A 24,293-nucleotide genomic window follows, 5' to 3' on the forward strand; every position below is an offset into this window, starting at 1 on the left:
CCGGAACTCCTGGGCACGAGGACGCCTGCGACCCCCGAGCACCGCACCGGGACCCTCGGGTACTGCACCGCGACCACCGAGCACCGCACGGGGACCCTCGGGTATCGCAGTGGGACCACCGAGCACCGCACTGGGACCCTCGGGTATCGCAGTGGGACCACCGAGCACCGCACTGGGACCCCCGCTCCCGCTCCCCCCGTGTCCCCCCGGGGGCGGTTCAGAACAGGCCGGCGCCCGGAGCTCGGGGCTGATCCCGGGGCCGGCGGGGACAGGGACGTTTTGGGGTCCTCTCGGCTGGTTCTGGGAGGTCGATGCCCCCAGGGACCCCGACATGAGCGGGGGGCAAAAGGGGCGCCCCGGGGGGGCATGGGCGACCGGGGGTCGTTGTCGGGATGGTGACAAGGAGGGGGTACAGGAATCCATCCCTCCCCTGACAGCTCCCCACACCCCGTGCCTCAGTTTCCTCCTGGTCTCAGCCCCATGTCCCCACCCCTGTTTTCCCCCCCCGGAAGGACACACCAACACATCCCATCTCCCATTCATGGGAATCAGCACTTTATTGGGATCTGGGGGGAGCTCGGGGACCCCCCCCGGGTTTTGGGGGCCGGGGATCCCCCGTGACCCCCTCAGTATGTGCGGATCTTCACCTCCCTGGTCTCGGTGATCACGCGCTGGGTGGGCCCTGTCCCTGCCGTGGTGGCCGTGGTCTCCTTGTCCAGGGCATCCCTCAGGCTGCAGGGATGGGGGGTTAGGGGTGGGGGCACCCAGAGGTCCCCTCTCCACACCGGTCGTGTCCCCCCCTCAGTGTCACCCAACAGGTGATGGAGATGGCATGTCCAGTGGGATGGGCTGGGGTGTCCCAACACCCTGGAGATTGTCCCCTCGGGGTGTCCCCCCTGTCCCCTGGCTGTTCCCAAAAATCTTGTAACTGCTGGGACCCGGCCACTGGGACACTTGGGATTCATCCCCTCTGATGTCACCGTTGTCCCCATCCCCAGGCCATCCTGAAGGACAGAGCTGGGATATGTGATCTCCTGGGATCATCTCCCTGGATGTCACTGCTGTCCCCTGGCTGTCCCCAGAATCTTGTAACTGGTGGGACCTGGACACCTCATCACAGGGGTCTCATCTGCTCTGGGTGTCCCCTCCCCATGCCAGGGACGGCACCTGGACACTCAGTTCCTGGCATTATCCCTTTCCATCCCCTTCCCATCCCCTTCCCAGCCCACAGACTCCCCTCTCTGTCTCCATTTCCCCCTCACCTCAATTTCCATCCCTCTGAATTTTCCCCCCGAGCCCTTATATCTGAACTCACACCCAAACTTCCTCACCTGAGCTCTCTGTGCTCACCTTCCCCCAAAACCTGAATTCCCCCCTGTCACCTGAGCCCCTGTACCTGAATGCCTGCTCCACATTCTCCCCCTGTCCCTGAACTCCTCTCTGATTTGAACTCCCACCCCCTGTACCTGCCTTCCTTCCCCTTCTCACCCAAAGCACCCATATCTGAACTATACCCTCAAATTCCCCCCTCACCTGAACTTCTAACACCCCATACCTGGATTCCTTCCCTCTCCATCAAATTCCCCCCCCCTGAACCCTCTCCTACCTGAACTTCCCTCTCACCTGAACCTCCCTGAACTCCTCCCCCTCACCTGAACCTTCCCTGACCTGGACTCCCCCCATCACCTGAACTTCCCCTCTCACCTGATCTTGCCCCCCGGCGCTATCTGAATTCCATCCCCCCCAGCTGAACCCCCCGTACCTGATTCCCTCCCCAGTCCCTCCCCCCGCTAACCTGAAATCGTCGCCGCCCTCCAGCAGCCGCCGATATGTCGCGATCTCGGCCTCGAGGCGGTCCTTGAGGCCGAGCAGCTCCCGGTGCTGCTCGTTCTGCCGCTGGAGCTGCGCCCGCACGTCCCGCAGCTCTGCCTCGGCCGCGCTCACCTGGAGCTGCACCTGCGCCAGGTGAGCCCCGGCCCGCGCCTCGGCCTCGGCCAGCGCCGCCTCCAGACCCATGTTCTGCAGGGATTGGGGGTTAATGCGCTTTTGGGGGGGTTCACTTTGATCTGAGCCTCAGCCTCGATCATGGCAGCCTCTAAATCTGTGTTATGGGGTGTTCGTGGCAGAATTGGGGGTTTTGGGGGGAGCCAGAACCCCTAAAATGGGAAGATTGGAGGATCTGTCACCTTGGGCTCAGCCAGTGACTCCAGACCCGCATTCAGGGGAATGTATGGGTTTTGCAGGGGTTCACCCCAAATCCTGGGGGATCACCCTGAGCTTTGGTCAATGCAGACCCCAAACCTGTGTTCTGGGGGGATCAGGGGAAGATTAGGGAGTCTTGTGGGGGTTCACCCTGCCCTGAGCCTCAGCCTCAGGCAGTGCCACCTCCAGCCCCGAGTTCTGGGGGATTTGGAGGGTTTGGGGTCAGGGGGGGGATCAAGACCTCAAAAATGGCCTTTGTGTGGCTGGAGTTATGGGTTGGGGATTGGAGGGGTTTTGGGGCTCTGGAGCCATGGATTAAGGGGAGCTAGGTTTTTTGGAGGGGGAGTTGGGAATGTGAGGCTGTGAATTGAGGGATATGGGGGGGTTTCTGGGGGAGTTTGGGGAATTTTGGGGTACCTGGTTGCGCAGGGCCTCAAGGTCGATCTCGAGGGTTTGCAGTGAGCGACGCAGGGCCCCAACAGTGCCTCGTGCCACGTCCAGGTCCTTTGTGCTCTGCGTCACCTCCAGGGTGGTCTCCGTGATCTGGGAGGGAAAGGAGGGGTCTGGGGGGGCCTGGGGACAGCCTTGGGGTCTGGGGGGCAGCAGCCTTGGTCCCGCCCCACCACGGACACCCCAAGTCCTGGAGGGGGGGGTGGAGGAGTGAGACCATCCCAAGAAGAGCCAGACTCAGGCATGGAACCCTAATGGGGATCCCACATCGTGGGGGTGCCCTAGGAGGGGCTCCAAACTTGCACCTTGGACAGAGGCCATCCCAAAAGTGTCACCAGGGTTGGACCAGGAACCTCCTGGAGCAGTTCACCCCAGGACTCCCCTTGAAAATGCCACAAGTGTCCACCCAGGCCCCCCCTGGGTCTGCCACCCCTCCTCCCCCTGGCTTTGTGGGGCTTCTTTGGGGACCTCCCATGCTAGCCTGGGGACAACCCCCAAAAGGGGTTTCCCCTTTTTTGGGACCCCCAGTGGCCCCCCATTGGGGACACCTTATGGAACGTCATTGGGGACCCTCGGATGTGGACTGGTGGGGGTTTGGGGTCTCCAACTCCCACCCCCTCTGCTTCTCCAGGTGCTCCAAGTCCTCTGCTCCCCCGGGATCGTTTTGGAGCTGGTTTTGGGTGAGATTTGAGGTTTTTTAGGGTTCCTTACCTGCTGCCCCCACTGCTTCTCCAGGTCCTCCAAATTTTTCTGGGCCAGGGCATCATACTGAGCCCGCAGCTCTCCCAGGACCTTCCCTAAATCCTGCGACTGCGGAGCGTCCACCTCTACCGTCAGCGCCGACTGCGAGGCCTGCGCCCGCAGGTCCTGCACTTCCTGGAGGAAGCACGGGTCAGTCTGGGGTCCCACAGCCCCTCCGAGCCCCCCAAGTCCTCTGGACCCACCTGGTCGTGGTCCTTGCGCAGCAGGATCAGCTCCTCGCGCAGGGCCTCGATGTCCCCCTCGAGCTGCAGCCGCGTCATGTTGGTGTCGTCCAGGACCTTGCGCAGCCCGGCGATGTCGCTGTCCACCGACAGGCGGATGGCCAGCTCTGCCTCGAACCTGGGCACGCCACGGGAATGGAGGGCCGGGGTGGGACACGGAGCCGAGCCAGCCTTGTGCCCGTTCGTTACTTTGTCCTTGTCCTTGGCCCTGTTTCTGTCCCTGATGTATCCTTGTTCCCCACCACCATCATCAGCCCCATTTCCATCCTCAGCCCAACACAGTCTTTTCCTCATCCTCGTTCAATCCCATCATCCTCAGCCCTGTTTCCATCCCCAACACATCCTTCTCCCCATCCCTGTCCCATCATCCTCATCTTCATCCCCATTACCATCCCCATCACATCCCTTTCCCCATCCCTGTCCCATCCCCATCCCATTCCCATCATTCTCATCCTCATCCTCATTTCCTTCTCAGTTTCCCTTCCCATCCTCATCCTCATCTCCGTTTTCAATTCCATCCCCACCCTCATCTCATTTCCATCTCCAGCCCCACCTGACCTCATCCCATCACTGTCTCCATCCATGTTCTTATCCCTGTCTCATCTCCTCTGCCACCTCCACTCATCCTATCTTTATACCTGTCCCCATTCTCATCCTCATCCTTCTCCTTGTCTTCATCCCCGTTTTCATGCCCTGTTCCCAATCTCATTCCTGTCTCATCTTATTCCTCATGCTCATCTCCAGTTCTGTCCCATCCCTGTCTCCATCCATGTTTCCATTCCTGTCCCATCCCAGCTCTCACCTACAGCTGTCCCCATCCCTGTTCTTTTCCCTGTCCCCATCCAATTTCCCATCCCCATTCCCACTCCTGTTTCCACCTTTGACCTTGTCCTCATCCTGATTTCCATCCTCAGCCCATCCCTGTCCCTGTCCACATCCAGTCTCCATTCCCACTCCTATTTCCACCCTTTTCCTTGTGCACATCCCTGTCCCATCTCCACCCCATTCCAATCCCTGTACCTCCTTCCCACCCATCCCCATTCAGTCTCCATCTCATTCTCATCCTCACTCCCATTGCCACCTCTTCTCCCCGTATTCCTCATCCCCATCTCCATCCATTTCCACCCTATACCCATTCCCACTCCTGTTTCCATGCTGGTCTCCATCCCATCACCCTCACCATCCTTATCCCCATTCCCATCCCCACTGTTTCCAACCTTGTCCTTGTCTTCATCCCCATCTCGTCTCCATCCCCATCCTCATCCCCATCCCCCCTCCGTCTTCCTCCCCATTCCTACCCAATCCCACCCCTATTTCCATCTCCATTCCCACCTTGTTTCCAACTCCATTTTCACCCCATCCCCATTTCCACCCCTATTTCCACCCCATCTCCACCCTCTTTTCCATCATATTCCCACCCCCATTTTCATCCCCATTCCCACTCCATCCTCATTCCCATGTCACCCCTGCCACATTCCCACCCCCATTACTCCCAGTATTCCCAGTATTCCCAGTATCCCGCCCTCACTTGACGCGGAAGTCGTCGGCCGCCAGCCGAGCGTTGTCAATCTGCAGCACGGTGCGTGCATTCTCCACCGTGCTCTCCAGGATCTGGGATGGGGACACGAGGACACCCGTGGGTACAGGGGACACACGGACATGGGGGCACACGGACGCAGATATGGGGACATGCAGGGACAGATGGACACGTGGGCATGGGGACATGGACACGAGGGGACACGGGGAAATGGGCACTCGTGGAGGGGGACATGGGGAGACACGTGGACGTGGGGGTGCACGGATGGGGCATGTGTGGAGGGACACACGGACATGAGGGGACACGGGTGGACACATACAGACACGGAGACACAGGTGAACACATGGGTATGGGGGGGACAGGTGAGTGGGACACATGGACACGCCGACACAGGGACACACACAGGGACACACACAGGGACGCAGGGACACAGGGACACGTGTCACCGCCGCCGTGGCAGGATGACTTCCCCGGCCCCCCTTCCCTGCCGGGCCTCGCCCCGGAAAAGCTGCGATAGCCCAGCGTGGGGGCGGGGCGGGGGTGCCCAGGTGTGTGTGGGGGAGGGGGGTGCCGGTCACCTTGAGGAGGCTCCAGGAGGGGCTTTGGGGAGACAGGGGGGGTTTAATTTACCCAAAAATCGGGGTAAGAATGGAGGGGGGGCTCCTTCGACACTGCCCCGCCGCCGTGGCCTTGGTCACGTCCCTTTGCTCCCCCTGTGGGGAGAAAACCCCCCCCCGAGCCCCCCACCCGCGGGACTTACAGACCTCCCGCAAGCCCCCCTATGCCCTCCCACAGAAACAAAGTTCAGCTCTTTCCCTCCCCCTCCCCCTCCCCAGTTAATGTTTAACCCCGACCCCCCCGCGCCCCCACCTTGTCCCGTAGCTCCTCTATCAGCTCCCACTGGGGGCTCCAGTCGTGGGCGCTGGGTCCCTTTTTGGCCATAAACTCCCGGATCTGGGTCTCCAGGCGCCGGTTCTCCCGCTCCAGTCTCCGCACCTGCTCCAGGTACGTGGCCAGGCGGTCGTTGAGGTCCTGCATCGCCTCCTTCTCGTTGGCCACGGTCCCGGAGCCCCCCAGGAGGACGCTGCCCCCCAGGCCGGCCCCATAACCGGCCCCATAGCCGGCCCCAAAGGCGCCCCCGGCGCTGCTCAGGGTGCGGCTGACGGAGATCCGGGACCCCGCGCCCCCCGCCCCCGCGTACACGCTGGCGGCGCTGCCCAGGGGCGCGAGGCGGCGGCCGGGGGCGATCCCGGCGGTCCCCAGGGTCCCGATGCCGCCGGAGCGGACGGAGCTGGAATAGACGGTGCGGCGGGAGAAGCTCATGGGGTCGGCGGCACGACGGCGGGAGCCTGAGAGTGGCACGGACGGACGCACGGATGGAATTCCGGGCGGGAATTCTGGCCGGGATTTATAGCCGGGAGCGGCCCCACGGCACCTCCCCACGGCCTCGCTCCCGGGAAGGGAAGGTGCGGCTGGAGCCGCCCCAGGGCTTTGTTCCTGCGGGGACTGGCCCCAAAACCTGAGCAGTGGGGTGTGAGGGAAAATAATCAGCCCCAAAACTCGTGGGATGTGAGGCAGAGGTTTGGGAGTCTGACCCAGAACTGGGAAAGGGAATCAACCCCAAAACTTGTGGGGTGCGGGGTGGGTGGAAAGGGGTATGACCCAGAAGTGTGGGGTGGGGGGCAGAGGGAAAGAAATCAGAACTGTTAGGATGAGGGTTGGAGGGATGGATGTCTGACCCAGAACTCGTGGTGTGTGTTCAGAATGATGGGATCGACCCCATAACTGTGGGGTGGGGGACAAAGGGATAGGACTTGGCCCCAGAACTGTGGGATGTGGGGCAGAGTCAGCCCCACACATTTTCGGGTCACCATAGCCAGCCCCACCTGATCACCCTACTGATCTTTGCACTGCTGCAGCCCCTGCCTGATCTGAGACCCCCTCTTTTACCCTATTCCTGTCCTGTTTTGCTCAGTTTTCCCCATTTTGCCCCATTTTGTCCTATTTTGTCCTGTTCATATCCCATTCACTAATTTTTGCCCACTTTTGAGCCACCCCTGCCTTTCTTTATGTCATTTTTGTCTTTTTCTCCATTTTACTCCATTTATGCAAAACCTTCCCATTTTGCTGTTCTGCCTCATTTTGCTGTTTTACCCCATTCCTGTCCCATTTTACTATTTTTTGCCCTATTTTGTAATTTTAGCCCATTCTTGTTCCACTTTAACCCTTTTTGCGTGATCTTGCCCTGTTTTATCCCATTCATGTCCCACTTACCCCTTTTTGCCCGATTTTGCCCCATCTCTGTCCAGTTTTGCTGGTTTCCCCCCATTTTTTAGCCGTTTCTGCCCATTTCATCCTTCCCCTTTTTCTCCCATTTTCCTTTTCACCCACGTTTTCCTCTGCTTTGCCCCAATCCTTCCCCTTCCATTCCCTTCGTTTTGCCCCATTCCTGCCCAATTTTTCCCCATTTTCCCCCACTTATGCCAAATTTTATGCTGCTCTGTCCTTTCTCCCCCTTTTTGCCCCCTTTCCCTTCTTTTTTCTCCATTTTCCCCGCCGTGCCAGACCCGGGGGTCCCGCCCGGGGTCAAGGGGCCTCGTCCCTCTTTGGGGACCCCCTGGGAGCCCCTGAAGGGCGCGGGGCAGGGGCGGGGGTGTCGGGGCTGCTCCCACCCTGGGCCTTATCGGGAACATTCCGGGCGTTCCGCGTGGGTGACGTGTCCCACCCGTGTCCCCCCTCCCGCTTGCCCCCGTGTCCCGCGGTCCCCAAATGTCCCCCGTGTCCCTGTGAGCCCCCGGTGTCCCCGCACGTCCCCCCGGTGTGTCCCTCCCGTGTCACCCGGTGTCCCCCAGCGTCCACTCCTCGCGTCCTCCCGTGTTCCCCCGAGTCCCCCCCACGCCCATAAGGTCCCCCATCCCCCCGTGTCCCTCCGTGCCTCAGTGTCCCCATCTGATGGGGAGGGGGGGGGGCCGTCAAGGACTTAGGGGGTCCCCACTGCTCCTTGGGTGGTCTTGGGGGTCTGGGGCAGTGTCCTGCAGGGTCTGGGGCCCACCCTACCCCCCCTCCCAGGGTTATCTCTGGAAATTCCTTCCTGATAAGAAGGGCGGGATTTAGGGAGGGAGCTGGAGGTGGTGGGAGCCTCTGGGGGGGCGGAGGGGGGAGCAGATCGTGTCCCCTCCCGGCTGTCACAGGTCTGGGGGGGCTTGAGACCCTCCCTGTGGGGCTGGGCTGCTCAGAGCTATTGACATCCCCCGGTGGAATCTGGATGGATAAGGGAGGGAAGGGAGGGAGGGAGGGAGGGAGGAAGGAAGGAAGGAAGGAAGGAAGGAAGGAAGGAAGGAGGAAGGAAGAAGGAGGAGGGAGGAGGGAGGGAGGGAGGAAGGGAGGAAGGGAGGAAGGGAGGAAGGGAGGAAGGAAGGAAGGAAGGAAGGAAGGAAGGAAGGAAGGAAGGAAGGAAGGAAGGAAGGAAGGAAGGAAGGAAGGAAGGAAGGAAGCTCCCTCTAGATCCCAGTGCAGGATCCCAAACCCGTGGGTGCCGCCCTCCCAGTGCCCAGCGTGTGCCGCCCTCGTGCCGGGCAAGTCTGGGCTGGAGACACCACTGCACACACTGGCACCTGTCAGACCCACCTGCACACACCTGAACTCACATCCATCCATCCATCCATCCATCCATCCATCCATCCATCCATCCATCCATCCATCCATCCATCCCATGCCCTTTTGGGGATGTTTTCCCTATTTTGCTGCTGAGTTTGGCACTGGGGACAGGCCCTAGTGAGGCCTGGGGACAGGATTGGGGCTAGATTTGGAGTGATGTGACTGGAGTCCCATGTTGTGATTTGGGGACAGGGGCTGGGGTCAGGGGTTGGGGGAATAGTTTGGGGTCACATATTGGGGATGTGGTGCTGGGCATGCAGACTGGGGGACACAGGGTGGTGACATTGGTCTGGAACCCCAGACTGGGGGACAAGCTGGGGACATGGGATTGGGTCAGGGGTTGGGGGCTGAGACTGGGGGGATCCGGACGGGGGTTGGGGGTCGGGGGCCCAAACTGGGTGACAGGACTTGGTGCCATGGAGTCAGGGACTCAGATCAGGAGACTCAGGTGTGAGGACACGGTGGGGAAGGGCTGGGGACACTCCCGAGGGAGTGCCGGTGGATCTCCTAGTTCGGGAGGGGGCGCGGAGGCGGGTGTGGAGCGCAGGGGTCGCATTTTGGGGTAAGCCCACCACCGCGTACCCTCCCGTCCCGATGCCGGTGGATCCCGGTGATCCCGCCAATCGCACGTCCCGAAGGGGTTAAAGCTCCGGTCCCTCCCCCCGCTTCTCCTCCCCCGGCTCTGGGGTAAACCCGAGAACCAACCCGGGAACCAAACCGGGAAGGCGCCCGGAACCCGCCCGGCCGCTCCGCCCGGCCCGGCCCGTCCTGCCCCGACCCGTCCGGCCGGTCCTGCCGGGGCGGCCGCCGGAGCCTCCCTGCCCCGAGCGCGGCCTTCGGCCTCGTCCTCCTCAGCCGTCTCCAACCTGCTCCAGCCGTCCTCATCATCCTGAGCGTCTTCAGCCTCTTCCAGTCGTCCTCGTCCTTCTCAGCTGAGGACCTTCTCCAACCCTCTTCCAAACTTGCACCAACCTCCTCATCCTCCTTCTACCCTTCTCCATCCTCCCTGCAGCCTCCTCATCCCCCTCAGCCTCCTCCAACCCACTTTCCAACCTCTTTCCAAACTCCCTCCTATCTCCTTCCCCAACTTCCAACCTCCTCCCAGTCTTCTCCACCTTCCCCATCCTCCAGCCGCCCTCCTCCTTTGGCACCTCCCGAGCCCTTGGCAGGCTCTCTCCAGCCTCTCTTCGCACTCTCCCCTCTCAGATGTCGGTCTCCATCCCCCGGCAGCCGCTGCGGAGCAGCTCGGCCGTTCCGGGCCGCTCCTTCTCGTCCCGCTCCTTCACGGCGGCTCCGGCGCTGAGGATGAGCACGGCGCCGGCTCTCGGCCCTTACGGGGGGCTCCGGGGCGGCTCCGGGGGGCTCGGGGGACCCTCGTGGGTGCCGGGCGGGGGCATCACGGCCGTCACCATCAACCGGAGTCTCCTGACGCCGCTGGACGTGGCCGTGGATCCCGAGCTGCAGGAGCTGCGCCGGGAGGAGAAGGAGCAGATCAAGACCCTCAATGATAAATTCGCCGCCTTCATCGACAAGGTGGGGCTGGGGGGACCCCGAGGAGGGGTGGGACCACCCTGGGGACTGGCTTCTGGGACCTCTTGGGGCACCTGGGACATCTTGGGACACCTTGAGACCACCTTGGGACCTCCTGAACATCTTTGGGGACTTCTGTACCCTTGGGGACTTGAGACCTTCTCTGGGACCCCCTGGGTCTCAGATGGGACGTCCCAAGCACCTTTGGGGCCCTCCTGAGACCCCTGGGGACACTGAGAAGCCCTTCTGGGTGCCCTTCAGGGACCCTCTGGATCAGCTGGGACCTCCTGAGCACCTCTGGGGACTTTCTGAGACCCTCAGAGACATTGACACCCCCTTTTGGGGACACACTGAACCCCTCCTGAGTTACCTAAGGACACTCAGCTTGCTCCAGGACCCCAAATCTCTCCCCTGCCCTCCCTTCCACTCCGTGTCCCCCTCCAGCCCAGCCCATTCCCTCGGGGGTGATTTGGGGGTAATTTTGGGGTTCTGATTCCCTTTTCCCCCTTTCCCCCCAGGTATGAATTGGGAGTGGAGGTGTTTTTGGGGTGATTTTGAGGTATGGGAGTGCCCCAGATCCTGCTTTCACTCAAGTGGGATTTTGGGGTGCAGGGGTGATTTTGGGGTAATTTTGGGGTGTGGAGTGATTTTGAGGTGATTCTGGGGAGTGGCATTGCCCCTGAGCCCCTTTCCTCCAGCTGTGATTTGGGGGTGGAGGTGGCTTTGGGGTGATTTTGAGGTTATGGGAGTGCCGCTGATCCTGCTTTCCCCTAGGTGTGATTTTGGCTGGTTTTGGGGTGCTGTTCCCTGTCCGCAGGTGCGGTTCCTGGAGCAGCAGAACAAACTCCTGGAGACCAAGTGGGGGCTCCTGCGGGCGCAGCCCCCTCCCCGCAGCAGCCTGGGGGGGCTCCTCGAGGGCTACGCGGGGACCCTGCGGCGGCAGCTGGAGGCGCTGGGGCAGGAGCGGCAGCGGCTGCGTGCAGAGCTCGGCCACGTCCGCGGGCTGGTCGAGGAGTTCAAGGCCAAGTCAGTGTCCCCAAATGTCCCCTAAATCTCCTGGGTACCTCCATGTCTCCCCAGACCCCCCCACAGCCCCCCAATGCCACCCTGTAGCCCCTCAATGCCACCCTGTAGCCCCTCAATGCCACCTTGTGCCTGCTGATGCCGCCCAGGCCACGCCTGCAGCCTCCTGGAGGAATTCAAGGGCACATCTGTGTCCCCGAGTGTTCCCCCTCATATCCCTGTGTCCCCACCCTGTGTGCCCTCACCCCCATGTCCCTTCATCCCCGTGTCCCCCTGTCCCCATGGCCCTTGATGCCCTCACCATGTCCCTGGGGCTCTGTGTATCCTCATGTCCCCACATCCCCAGTCTACGTCCTCTCTATGTCCCCACATCCTCCCATCACCTTGTCCCTTTGTCCCTCTGTCCCTACTTCCCCATGTCCTCCCATCTCCTTGTGTCCCCATGTTCCCATGTCACCCATCCTCATTTCTCTCCCTGTCCCAATGTCCCCATAGACCCATGCCCCCCCTGTCACCATGTCCCCTCCCTACTGTCTCCATATCCCTGTCCCCATGTCACCCCATGCCCATTTCTCCATGTCCCCCATTCCCATATCCACCTGTTCCCATGTCCCCCATGTCCCCCCAGCTCCCATCCCCAGGTTCCCCCTATTTCCATATCCCCCATGCCCATTTCTCCATGTGCCCCTGTCCCCCTGCCCAGGTATGAGGAGGAGATCAACCACCGCACAGAGAAGGAGAACGAGTTTGTCCTGCTCAAAAAGGTGGGGGAGCCCCGACACTGAGGGGGGACCCCGACATGGGGGGAGTCCCTGAGACCAAGGGGTTGCTGTGGGGGTCCCTGGGGGTGCTGGAACAGGGGGTGACAGGGGTGTTCCCGCAGGACGTGGATGAAGCCTATATGTCCAAGGTGGAGCTGGAATCACGCCTGGAGAGCCTCACGGACGAGATAAACTTCCTGCGGCAGCTCTATGAGGAGGTTTGGGGGTGCCTGGGATTTGGGGTGCCTGGATTTGAGGGGTGCCCCCCTGCTAAAGGCGTGCCCCGTGTGCGCAGGAGCTGCAGGAGCTGCGGGCGCAGGTGTCGGACACGGCCGTGGTGGTGTCCATGGACAACAGCCGCCAGCTGGACATGGCCGGGGTCCTGGCGGACGTGCGGGCGCAGTATGAGGACATCGCCGGCCGCAGCCGCGCTGAGGCTGAAGGCCTCTACCAGGTCAAGGTCAGGAGAGCACACCCCTGCTGCTGCCCAAGCCTTCATCTTCCTCCTCCTTCTCCTCTTCCTCCTCTTCCTTGTTCCCCAAACCTTCTTCCTCCTCCTTGCTTACCACTAATCCTCCTCCTCTCCGCCTGCTCCCCAAACCTTCATCTTCCTCTTCTTTTCTCCCTAAAACTTCCTCTTCCTATTCCACACCCTGAGCCTTCATCCTCCTCCCTGCCCCATCCTCTCTTATTCCTACTTTTCCTCCCTGCCCTGAGCTTTCCTCCTCCCTGCTTCTCAAGTCTTCATCCTCTTCCTTGCTCCCCAGTCCTACTCCGAGTTCTCAAGCCTTCATCCTCCTCCCTCCCTGCCCCATCCCCCTCCTCCCTGTGCCTCAATCCTTCTTCCTCCTTGTCACCTCCTCCATGTTCCCTGAGCCTTCCTCTTCCTCCTTGCTGCATCTTCCTCATTCTCCCTGCCCCATCCTCCTCCTCCTCCTTCCTGCTTCCTGAAACATCTTTCTCTTCCTCCTCCTCCCTGCCCCAAATCCTTCCTCCTCCTTCTCCTCCTCCTTTTCCTCCTCCTCATCTTCCTTCTCCTCATCCTCCTCATCCTCCTCATCTTCCTCCCTGCCCTGGAGGGAGCAGCTGCTGCGTGGGAGAAATTCTGGCTGGAGACCCAACCGGAGCTGCCACATCCCAGCCTGAAGTGTTCCCCCTGGCGTGGGCTCACCCCAGTGCCGGGGAGCCACGGGGCAGGGAGGGGCCCCCATCTCCATTCCTGGTGCAGATCCCAGTGCCAGAATTTCCCAGGCTCTTTCATCCTCCGTTTTGGGATGCTGGTGCAGAGTGGGGGCCTGATCTCACTGGGATCCCAGATTGAAGCCCAGCCAGACCCACCACATCCCGATGAGAGCTGCCATATCCCAGCTGGACCAACCCTCCCAGCAGCGCTGCATCCCGCCTCTTTCCTCTGAATTTTTGGGGTGCTGGTAGAAAAATTAAGCTCCCCCCTCCCCATCCCACCAAGACCCTGACTCCAAACCGGACCCATGGCATCCCAGCTGGAGCATCCCTCCTGGCGTGGCCACATCCCAGCTCTCTCCACCCTGGTTTTGGTGTGCTGGGGAACAGAGGGGTCCCCTCATCTCTATCCCTTGAGATCCCAGATCCCAGTTGGAACATCCTTCTTCATACAGGCAAATCCCAGGTCTTCCATCCCAAATTTTGGGGTGCTGGGGGAAAAGAGGGGTCCCTACAATCTCCATTCCCCCAGGATCTTGATTCCAAATCCAGCTGGACCCCCCAAATTCCAACTGAAGCTACCACATCCCTGTCAGGGCATCCCTCCTGCCTCCACTGCATCCCAGCTCTTCCATCCCAGTTTTTTTGGGTGCTGGTGAAAAACGGGGATCCCCCCATCTCCATCCCTCCAAGATCGCAGCCCCAAAGCCATCCAGACCTACCACATCCCACCCTGGACTATCCCTCCAAGTTTGGCCACATCCCAGCTTTTTCCTACCAGTTTTGGGGCGCTGGTGGGTTTGGGTGATGCCCACATTGCCACCCCCCCCTGTCTGGTGTCTCCAGTACGAAGAGCTGAAGACAGCAGCTGGGAAGCAGGGGGACGACCTGCGCCAGACGCGCGGCCAGATCCAGGAGCTGAACCGGCGCATCCAGCGGATCCAGGCAGAGATTGAGGCTCTGAAAAACCAGGTTTGGGGTCCAACTTGGATGGAAATTTGGAAGCATACGGCCTGCCCCTCCCCCACACATCCCCCAGCACCCCCTGGGAACCCCCACACTGGATTCCTGAGGATCCCTTGGGATGTCATCTGGGAAACGGGAGGAGAGAGCGATGGTCAGAGACGTGGGGGATTTTGGGGACTGGGAATACTGGTGGGAAAAGGGGGGTGAGGCATAGTGGGATGTGAGGGATACTGGAGGGTGAGGCATACTGGGACACAGGAACACTGGACCACAGAGGATGACAGGACATGGAATGCTGGGACACTGGGTATACTTGGACATGGGGACACTGAGGGGGCGAGGGACATTGGGATACTGGGGATTTTGGGTGATGGGGACACTGGCCGGGGGGGATGCTGGGCTCAGCGTCCTGTCCTGCAGCGCTCTGGGCTGGAGGCGGCCGTGGCCGAGGCTGAGGAGCGCGGGGAGCTGGCACTGAGGGACGCCCGGGCCAAGCTGACCGACCTGGAGGGGGCCCTGACCCAGGCCAAGCAGGACCTGGCCCGGCAGCTCCGGGAGTACCAGGAGCTCATGAATGTCAAGCTGGCCCTGGACATCGAGATTGCGACATACAGGAAGCTGCTGGAGGGCGAGGAGAGCAGGTGGGAAGCCCCAGTCCCAAATCCCAGATCCCAGATCCCATGGGCATCCCACATCCCATAACCCACTGCATCCCACATCCCATAACCTCTGGGCATCCATATCTCACACCTGGTGTCCCATATCCCATGGGCATCCCCTTTACCGCACCCTTCATCCTGGATACCATGAACATTCTGTGCTCCATGTCCCGTATCCTGCGAGGACCCCACAGTCCAGGGGCATCCCATGTTCCATATCCCATACTACATGGACATCCCATATCCCACATCCCATATCCTGTGGCTGTCCCATGTCACATGGACATCCCATATCCCATGTCCCTTACCCTGTGGGTATCCCATATCCCACGGACATTGCATGTCCCATCTCTCACATCCCATGAACATCCCAAATCTCCCCCTCCTGACCATGTCCCTTATTCCTCTCCCCCCAAAACCACTCAGTTTGGGGGATCCCCCTCCCACCCCCTGCACTTTGGCCATGTCCCTTAAATAAACCCCCCCATCACTGCTCCTCTTCAGGGGAAAGTTTTGGGGGACAACCTTTCCCGCCCCCAGATTTCCCCCCAGGCCATGTCCTTTATCCCCCACCCCATCACTAATCCTATTTGGGGGACCCCCCAGGCTGGAGGCTGCTGTGCAGAACCTGAGCATCCACACCAAGCCTTCGGGGTACCTGGGTGAGTTTGAGGGTCCCCGGAACCCCCCGATTTTGGGTGCCCCCCCCGTGCCCCTCCTCACAGCTGCTCCCTCTTCCTCACAGGTGGACTCGGGGGAGGTTTTGGGGGGGGATTTGGGGGGGCCTTTGGGGGGGCCGTGGTCAGCTCAGGGTACTCGGTGCCGCCCCCGCCCCCCGAGAGCACGGCCCCCCTCAAATCCCGGGCCATCGTCATCAAGAAGATCGAGACCCGCGACGGGAAGCTCGTGTCCGAGTCCTCCGACGTCCTGGAAAGCTGAAGCGCCTTTCCTGGGGAGCCCCCAGGCCTTGGCTTGGCCGGCTGAGCTGAGCCCCCCTCTTTCCTGAGCAAACCCAAATCCTGACCTGCTGAGCCCCCCCTGGGCCCCACTTTCTGGGGCGTCCCCCATGCCCACACAAACCGAAGCCCCCCTTTCCCAGGGGGCTCCTCCACATTCCCTGCCCCCCCCCAGGGTGTCCCCCTAAGTCCTGGCCGAGCGAACCCCCTTTCCCGAGGGGGGGTCTCCATGTCCGGCCCAGCTGAGCCCTCCCCCTTTCCTGGGGGTCCCTCCTGTCCAGCCCAGCTGAGACCCCTGGGCCTCCCCTTCTCAGGGTGCTCCCCCATATCCTCCCAAGCTGAACCCCCTTTTCCGAGGTGGGGGGGAGGGTCTCCCATGCCCTGACATTCTGAGCCCCCCCCAGGTCCCTTCTTTCCTGCCCAATCCAGGCTACCTGATTCCCCTTTCCTGGGGGGTCCTGTCCATGTTCTGGGGGGATCTTTGGTGGGGGGTCCCCCTTGTCCAGGCCAGCTGAGCCCATTCCCTTCCTGGGGGGGTCCCTCCGTTCCTGTGGGGGTCCCCCATGTCCTGACCTGCTGAGCCCTGCCCTTGGTGTGTCCCCCCTCCATGCTGGCCCTCTTGTTGGGGGTCCGCAGCTCCCCACAGGACACCAGGCACCCTCTGCTGATGACCTGAGCCAGTACCAGTGCCAGTCTCCCCCGGGGGGCTCCAACCCCCCCATTGTCCCCTCTGGGACGGGGGGTGGCAACTGGGGGGTCTGGGCCTCCCTCCCTGTTCTGCTTGCTGCTGGAATAAAACCTGGGAAATTCGGGAGTGTTGATAACTGAGGGGGGTGGGCTGTGGAGCAGGGCTCATCCCAGGCTGTCTGGGGCGTTTTGGAGTGCCAGGACGATATTGGGGTGCTTAGATCAATCTGAGTGTGGTGGGATCCATATCTCGGGGTGCCTGGTGTTGTTTTGGGGTTCCCAAGACGTTCTTGGGGGACTGGGAGAAGTCTTGGTGTTGCCAGATAACTTTTGAGGTCTCTGGGTCTGTTTGGGGGTTCTAGAATCTGTTTTAGAGTGCCAGGACCCATCTGTGGCTGCCAGGACCAATCTTGGGGTGGCCGGCTCCCTTCCTGGGGTGCCAGGACCAGTTTTGGGGTGCCAGGACCCATCCCAAGGCGCCAATACCTATTTGGGGTTGCCAGGATCTATCTTGGGGTGCCCGCGTCTGTGTTGGGGTGCCAGAACCCATCTGTGGGTGCCCGAGTTTCTTTTGGGGTACCAGGACTCCTCCTGGGGCACCTGGGTCCCTCCTGGGGTGTCTGTGACCGTGCCAACGTGCCCAGGTTCCTTTTTGGATGTCTGGCTGTGTTTTGGGGTGCCAGGACCCATCCTGGGCTGTCAATATCTGTTTGGGGGTACGAGGGTCCCTTCTAGGGCATCAGGACCCTTCCAGGGGTGCCAGGACTTGTTTTGGGATAGCAGTCCCTGTTTTGGGGTGCCTGGGTCCTTCTGGGGTTCCAGGACCCATCTTGGAGTGCCAGGGTTTTTTGGGGGTGGCCATTTCCCTCAGGTGGTGCCAGGGCCCATCTCAGGGTGCCAAGGTCTCAGGTTTTGGGGTTCCCGGATACCCTCTGGGGTGTCAGAACCATTTCCAGGGTACTTGGGTCAGTTTGGGGGTACAAGTACCTACCCTGGGCCCTCAGAGCTCATTTTGGGGTGCCTGGGACTGTTTTGTTATGCCGTGGCTTGTTTTGGGGTGCCAGGACCCCCTCTGGGACATCACAATCCATTTTGGGGTGCCTGGGTCCCTTCCTGGGCTCATTGAGGGGTACCAAGGTCTGTTTTGGGGTGCCCGTGTCCCTCCAGGGTGGGGCTCTTTTTTCTCGGGGCGCCACCGCACCCCAAAACCCCTCGCTGCCCCCCACCCCCCATTCTGGAGCAGCGGGGGGGGGGGCAGCGGCCTCGTTTGGGGGTCCGGGGCCTCCCCACTTGGTTTGGGGGTGTCGAGGGGGTGCCCTGGGCTGTTTGGGCTGGTGGAGGTTTTGGGGGCACGGGCCATATTTTGGGGGGCTCAGAGCCGTTTTGGGGGGCTCGGAGCCGCCCTGGAGGGTCCTCATGGGGCGAAGGGGGACCCCCATCCCCCCCGTCAATCATTAACCCCTCGGTGCCCGGGACGGAGGGAGGGTTTGGGGCTGGCAGCAGATTCGGGGGTCCCTCCATGGCTTGGGGGGTGGCAGTGGCTGCAGGGTCCGGCGGCCTTGCAGGTTTTGGGGTGTCCCCTCCCAGTTCCATCCGCAGGCCGGGGGGTGACACGCGGTGTCCGTAATTAGTGCCAGCAGAGGGTTAATTAATTAATCTAATTAATGAAGGAGGTGGGGAGGCGCTGCAGTCCCGCAGCGCACGGAGCCCTCGGGGCTCTCCAGTTCCCCCCCAGGGGTTTTGGGGACCCTTCCCCGATTTAGGGGGTGGGGAGGGCTGGTCCTAAGCTGGGGGGGCTCCCTCAGAGCCACCGCGAGCCCCTCAAATTTGGGGAGTCCTCTCGGAGGCCCTGGGATTCGGGGGGGCCCTCAGCTCCTGGAGGGGCCTTTGGGGTGAAGGGGGTCGCTGGTTCGAGGGGGGGCTGACACTGCCCCCCCTTAAAAAAGGGGTGCGATCAGCGGTGCCCCCCCCCCCGGGGGGTTAAATTGGGGTCACCTCCCTGCACCCCCTTCCTGCCCCCCCGACCCCATGTCCGGTTTTGGGGGGGCGGGGGGCTGGTTTGGGGGCTTATGGGGTTCTTTGGGGCGGGGAGGGGTTGGAGGGGTTTGGGGTCTCCCCGCAGCCCTCAGGGTCCCCCCGGCCCGCCCGGCCCGGTGATTTTGGGGTTCGCGGGCGCTGGAGGGCGGCAGAGGAACGGGAATGGAGCCGCGGGCGGGGCTGCGGAGCCGGGAGGTGGAACCCCCCCAATTTCGGGTGGGGTCAGTCGGGAATGTGGGGTCCCCATTGGGAATGGGGGGGTCCTCATTAGGAATGGGGGGTCCCCGCTCCGGAATGGGGGGTCCGGCTCCACGGGGAATTTGGGGGCTGGGGGGGCGGTGGGGGGGGGTTGTTATCGGGGGTGGATCTGGGGGCAGATGGGGTTAGGGGGGGGCCTGATGGGTTTGGGGGGGTCGGGAGGGGTCCGGGAGAGTCTGGGGTGGATCTGGAGGTGCCGGGGGGGGCAGGCGGTGGGTTTGGGGGTGTCTGGAGGGGTTTGGGTGTTGGGGGCTGCGGGGTCTGGGGGAGGCTGGGGGTTCGGAGGGAGGGTCTGAGGGTCTGGGGGTGTCTGCGGTGGTCTAGGAGTAGATGGGGGGTTCGGGGGCTGTGGGGGCTGTGGGGGGTGCAGCCGAGCGGAGGGGGGGACTGCGGTCTCAGGGGCTTCGGGGGTGTGGGGGGATCTGGGTGGTTCTGGGGGGGTTGAGCCCCACGGACCCTCCGGGCTGGAAATTGGGGGGAGCTGCAGGGAAACTGAGGCAGGGATTGTTTGTGGGGTGAGCTGGAGCCCTCCAGCTCGGTGGGACCCCCGGGATGTCACCCCTTGTCACCCTCGGCGCCATCTGGACCACGGGGGGTGGGAGAGGGCCCCTCCCGTGACCCCCTCAGTGCCAGCACCCCCTGCTCGCTTCGCCCCCTTCCCCACGCGGGGGCACCCCAAGTCAGGGACGGGGCAGCCATGGGCGGTCTCTGGGGCAGGGCTCTCACCCCGCCCCGCTGGGACACTGCGGGGGGACCTCGGGGGTCCCGGGGCACCCACGGGGTCCTGGGGACGGATTTGATTCCCCCGATCACCCAAAGCTGCCAGCACTGGAGCTGCGGGCGCTGGAGGTGGCCGGGGAGGGAAACTGAGGCACGGGGACATCGCGGGGATCCCTACCCCCGCAGGATCTGACCCCGATCCCACCCTGGGGGTTCACGCCCAGGACCTTGGGATCCCCCATGGCTGGGGGGGGCAGGCTGAGATCTGACCCAGCTCATCCCATGGGTGGGGCCGTGACTCACCCGCCCGGGGGCGCCCCTTTGGTGTGGGGGCTCCCTGAGCCTTTCTGAGCATTGAGAGGGAGCCGGGAGAGGGGATCCAGACCCTGGGGTCCCTTTGGGCCCATTCTGGGGGCCTTTGAGGGGTGCTGGGGGACATGGGAGTCCTCCAGTGTCTGGGGCTGGAGTCGAGCTCAGGGTGTTTGGGTTTTGGGGGGTCCCTGCTCCTTCTGGGGTCACCTGGGTTCCTCTTGGGATGGGGGGAGTGGGGTGAGGGGTTTGGGGGTGCTGAACCATTGGCAGTGGTTCTGGGGCCGCATGAGGGCTGATGGAGGAAATGTGGGGGTTCCTGCCCTTTGGGGGTCCCCCTGTGTCTGAGGATGAGGTCAGGCCCGGGGGACTTGGGGGTTTGTGTTTCCCCCCAGATTTTTCTGCTAGGGAACCTGAACCCACATTTCCCCCCCTTGAGGGTCCATCCAAGCTCAGACTCCCCAAATCCACGAATGGGCTTCTTCTCCTCCAACCCCACCTTCCCATGGAGGGGATCCCCAAAATCTGGGGGCTCAGACAGACATTTCCTGCCCCTCAAATGTTCCTGGATCAGGGAGTCTTCAGTCCCCATCTCTGTCTTTGTGGGACCCCTCCAAGCTCAACACCCCACAAATTCACGTCCTGAATGGGCTCCTTCACCCCAAAACCCACCTCTCCACAGAGGGGACCCCCAAAATCAGGTGCTCAGGTGGGCACCTCCTCACACAGATGTGTCCAGAGTGTTTTTGGGGGGATTCTCTGCCCCACAGTGGGGTATCCCTGCCCCGTATTGGGGGTTGGTCCCTTGGCTGCCACCCGGGTGGGGTTTTGGGGTGCAGTGACAAGCTGGGGCCTGTCAGGCAATTAACTGCGTAATTAGCGTCAGGAGGAGCCGCCCAAACTCTCGGTACTTTCACACGCACACCCCTGCAGTCCTCTGCTCCCGGCACCCCAAACCTCCTCCCGTGCCCTCCCCACGATCCCCCGCAGCCCCCGAGGCTCTGCACCCCCAGACCCAGCACGTCTGGAGTCAGCGTTGCCTTTTTAACTGGGGGAGATGTGCAGTGCCCCCAGAGCTGGGGAACCCCAGGAAGGGGGCCTGGGGGGGTGACTCGGGGTGTGGCCTCGTTTTTGGGACCCCGGTTGGGCTTTGGGGCGCACTCCAGCCCTTTAGGGGGTGTTCTGTGTTTGGGATCCCCAGGGCCTGGGGACGGTGGGGGAGAGATGGATGCTGGGGGGCAGCCCACCTCTTTCCCACCCTCAGGAATTTGGGGATGGGGTGATGCTGCAGCTGGGGGCCTACTGAGTTCAACCCCCCACCCCAGTCCCAATGGTTTTCCTTCAAAAACACGGGATCCCCCTCCCTTGAGCACCTGTCCCGACCCTTTTAACACTGAATTCACCCCATTTTGGTGTCCTTGTTTGCCCCACATGTGGGAAGAAACAGGGGGACCTGGGTATCCAGTGGGTCTTTATTCCCATGGCATATTCACGTGGGTTCCTGTGGAACCCCCAGCGTGTGCCCTGCCCCTGTCTGGGTCCCACCCCCATCCTGTGAGCCCCAGAAAGGTCCTCACCCCCTCATGGGGATCACGGGGGGCTGCAAGCGAGTGCTCCTTCCTGGGGCTGTCTCCCCAGCGATCCCAATCCTCCTTCCCTGGGCTCTGTTTCCCGGCGCTGGGGCTCAGATGAGCTTTCTCTCTGGCTGGGCATGGTGTGGGATCCCCCCCGTGACAGTGGGACAGCAGGAGAGGTGACCCCAATGGCACCACAACAGCAATGAGCCAGCCCGTCCCTGGGGGCTGTGACCGCTGGGACTGGGGGTGCTGTGAGCTCCTGCTGCCAGCCCTGCTCCCGCCGTGGATCCCGGGGCTCTCGGCACTGCCAGGTGCCGCCCGTCTTCTGCAACACCTGCTTTGATCTCCCGGGAATCCATCTTGTTGTTCCAGCCGCCACCCCTCCTGCTCCCAGCCCTGCAATTTCCCAGCTCGGTGGCTGCCAACGGAGCAGCCAGGAGTTTCCGGATCTGAGGTTTTCCCAGTTGAACCCAGTCCCCCACGGTTCTGGGGTGAAAACAGCTGTATTTGAGCTCTGGTTCTGCTGCACATTGTCCTGGTTGGGACTGCTGGGCACCCGTGCTGGTGGTCCCATGGGATACACGGGGAAGGTGGGAGGTTGGGGCGCTGGGTGGGTGACGGTGGCGAAGACTGAGCAGAGGATGGTGCCCAATTTGGGTAGGTGATGGTGGCCAACACTGAGTGGGGGATGGCCCTCCATGGGTGCCAGTGTGTTAGGTGGGTGATGGTGGCCAACACTGGTGGGTGGATGGTGGCCAATGTTGGCTGGTGATGTCGCTCAGAATTGGGTGGGTGATGGTGGCCAGCACTGGTTGGGTGACAGTGGCCAAGCTTGGACCCTCAGCTTTGCTCCTGATGCATTCCTATCCTGGCAAGTGCTGGAGCATCTGAGATGCTCCACCTTAGAGTTCAGGAGGGATTTGGGAACTGATCCCACGTCCCAGTGAGGTGTCTTCACCCCTTGGTGGCAGGGTGGGGCAGGGCTTTGCTGGCCCAGCAGCTGCTTGGGCAAGTGCTGGGCTGGCCGCAGGGCAGCAGCTGGGCCAGGAGCTGCCGCTGGAGCCACCCTGGGAACTCCTGGCAGGAATGCTCTCCGCCCCGGCTCCAACAGGTTCATTCGGTTTTGGGGCTGATCTGCCGGTTGCGTAAGGTGAGGAGGAGCAGCCGCCGCCTTCTTCCGCCAGTTCAAACCGCTTCTCTTCTCCAGCTGGAAAGCTGGGGAACCCCGGAGGGTGGGAGGGGGTTTCCAGGTGGGATTGGGGCATGCAGGACGCACATTGTTCGAGGGGAGCATCAACTTCCCCGTTCCCTGCACTGCAAATTCCCTGGGGCTGAAAATTCTGGGGCTTCAGGAATCCCCAGTGAGATTCAGGAGGAAACACCGGGACATGCACCCACACCTAGATTTACATATTTTCAGTGGAAAAAAAAGCCGGGGTGAACAGTCTTGGAGGTGAAACTGGTTCCACAAACCCCTCCCAATAGACGGGATAATCCAGAGCTGGATTTTATTGGCAGTGTGGGGTTGGGGGAAGTTTTGAGGCTTTTTATTTGTTTTAACAGTGGGATAATCCGGGATCTTCAATGGACGCAGCTCAACACCTAATTTAAATAGAAATTTAAAGCAATTAAGCAATTAAATTGTGTTGTTTTAACAATGGGGTAGGCTGGGAGTGGCTTTGCTGAATACTGTGTGCTGTGGAGGGACTGGAGATCCACAGGGACCCCCAGGAAACATCACAAAATCCCTGGAAGGTTCCTCAGAGGAGGGATGTGAGCCCCTGTCAAAGCTGTGGGTCAGGGAACAGTCTTGATCCTGCTGAGGTGTGCCCAACACATTTGTTGGGATATTTCAGTCTCTGCAAATCCCAGTGTGTCCCGCCCAGCTCAACTCGTCACTCAGAGGAATCCAGAATGACTTCAAAATGCTTCAGAAGGTTTAAGAAGGTTTTAAAATCACATATTGACATAAAACTAGTTTTAGAACCCTGCCCAACACTAATGCTCCCAGTTGTGAAACACTTTGGACAACCCACAGCACCCCTCCTCGGAGCAGGAGGTTGAAACTGAGTGCATCTGAGGGTGTGCCTGGGAGCCTGGGTTTTTGTTGGAATTCAGTGAACCCAGCCACTGGAGTCAGGCCGAAAGTGACAGATTTAGCTAAAACAAGGGTTTCCCTCGGGGGTGTGATACATCAGAGAGTTCACGGGGCTTTGGCCATGGCCCAGGGAATTTGGGTTGGAGTTCGCCTCCAACACCAACAATACTTTTGTTTTTCTTTGCACTCTGGGGAGTGTTTGCAGGCAGGTCATGGTTGTGCCAAAGTGAGGAGGGCGTCCTTTCAAACCTGAAAACAATGAAGAGAATGAAACAATCCCCAAAAGGTGACATCTCCACTCCCCCATGGCACCGACCAACTCCCTGTGCCCATAAAAAGGGGCACCCAGCAGCTGCTCCCACAGACTTGGCTTCTCTCGCCTCTCAAGCCCCAGCCTGCTTTTTGCTCAGAACTTTGGGGACCCTTCACCATGTCTCGCCAGTCCTGCGCTCTTGGCAAGGGGTTCAGCTCCAGCTCTGTGTGCTTCGGGGGCAAGAACAAGGTCACGTTTGGCGCCATGCCCCGTGGAGGATGCCGGGGAGCTGCCGGTGGCTTCAGCAGCAGGAGCCTCTATTCCCTGGGCGGCAGTAAAAGCACCTCCTTGGGAGGATTTGGGGGTGCCTGCAGAGGCTTTGGTGGCCAAGGAGGCTTCGGCTTTGGGGCCGGAGCAGGATTTGGGGGTGGCTATGGTGCAGGGGGCT

The 24,293-nt window shown here is 61.4% G+C and overlaps 2 protein-coding genes across 3 annotated transcripts; one reads left to right on the forward strand and one right to left on the reverse strand.

Annotated features, from left to right (window-relative positions):
• Positions 1-555: 555 nt before the first annotated feature.
• On the reverse strand, positions 556-6,495 carry KRT18 (keratin 18). The gene is made up of 7 exons (XM_064735028.1): positions 6,043-6,495; positions 5,164-5,246; positions 3,597-3,753; positions 3,364-3,528; positions 2,620-2,745; positions 1,796-2,019; positions 556-732 (listed from the first exon to the last, which is right to left on the reverse strand). Exons 1-7 carry the CDS (start codon positions 6,493-6,495, stop codon positions 627-629), a joined length of 1,314 nt encoding a protein of 437 aa, XP_064591098.1. The 3' UTR covers positions 556-626.
• Positions 3,469-16,704, forward strand: KRT8 (keratin 8). Of its 2 annotated transcripts, XM_064735025.1 has the most exons (11): positions 3,469-3,543; positions 3,690-3,815; positions 10,036-10,362; positions 11,177-11,385; positions 12,086-12,146; positions 12,266-12,361; positions 12,439-12,603; positions 14,172-14,297; positions 14,712-14,932; positions 15,557-15,612; positions 15,696-16,704. In XM_064735025.1, exons 2-11 carry the CDS (start codon positions 3,771-3,773, stop codon positions 15,887-15,889), a joined length of 1,500 nt encoding a protein of 499 aa, XP_064591095.1. In that variant the 5' UTR covers positions 3,469-3,543; positions 3,690-3,770; the 3' UTR covers positions 15,890-16,704. The 2 variants fall into 2 exon arrangements, with proteins under 2 accessions (XP_064591095.1, XP_064591094.1); XM_064735024.1 differs by lacking the exons at positions 3,469-3,543; positions 3,690-3,815 and adding an exon at positions 6,508-6,638 and having other exon boundaries at positions 10,060-10,362.
• Positions 16,705-24,293: the final 7,589 nt, after the last annotated feature.

Source organism: Zonotrichia leucophrys, chromosome 29 (genome assembly GCF_028769735.1).
Source record: "Zonotrichia leucophrys gambelii isolate GWCS_2022_RI chromosome 29, RI_Zleu_2.0, whole genome shotgun sequence".
In the NCBI taxonomy this organism is placed as follows: Eukaryota; Metazoa; Chordata; class Aves; order Passeriformes; family Passerellidae; genus Zonotrichia; species Zonotrichia leucophrys.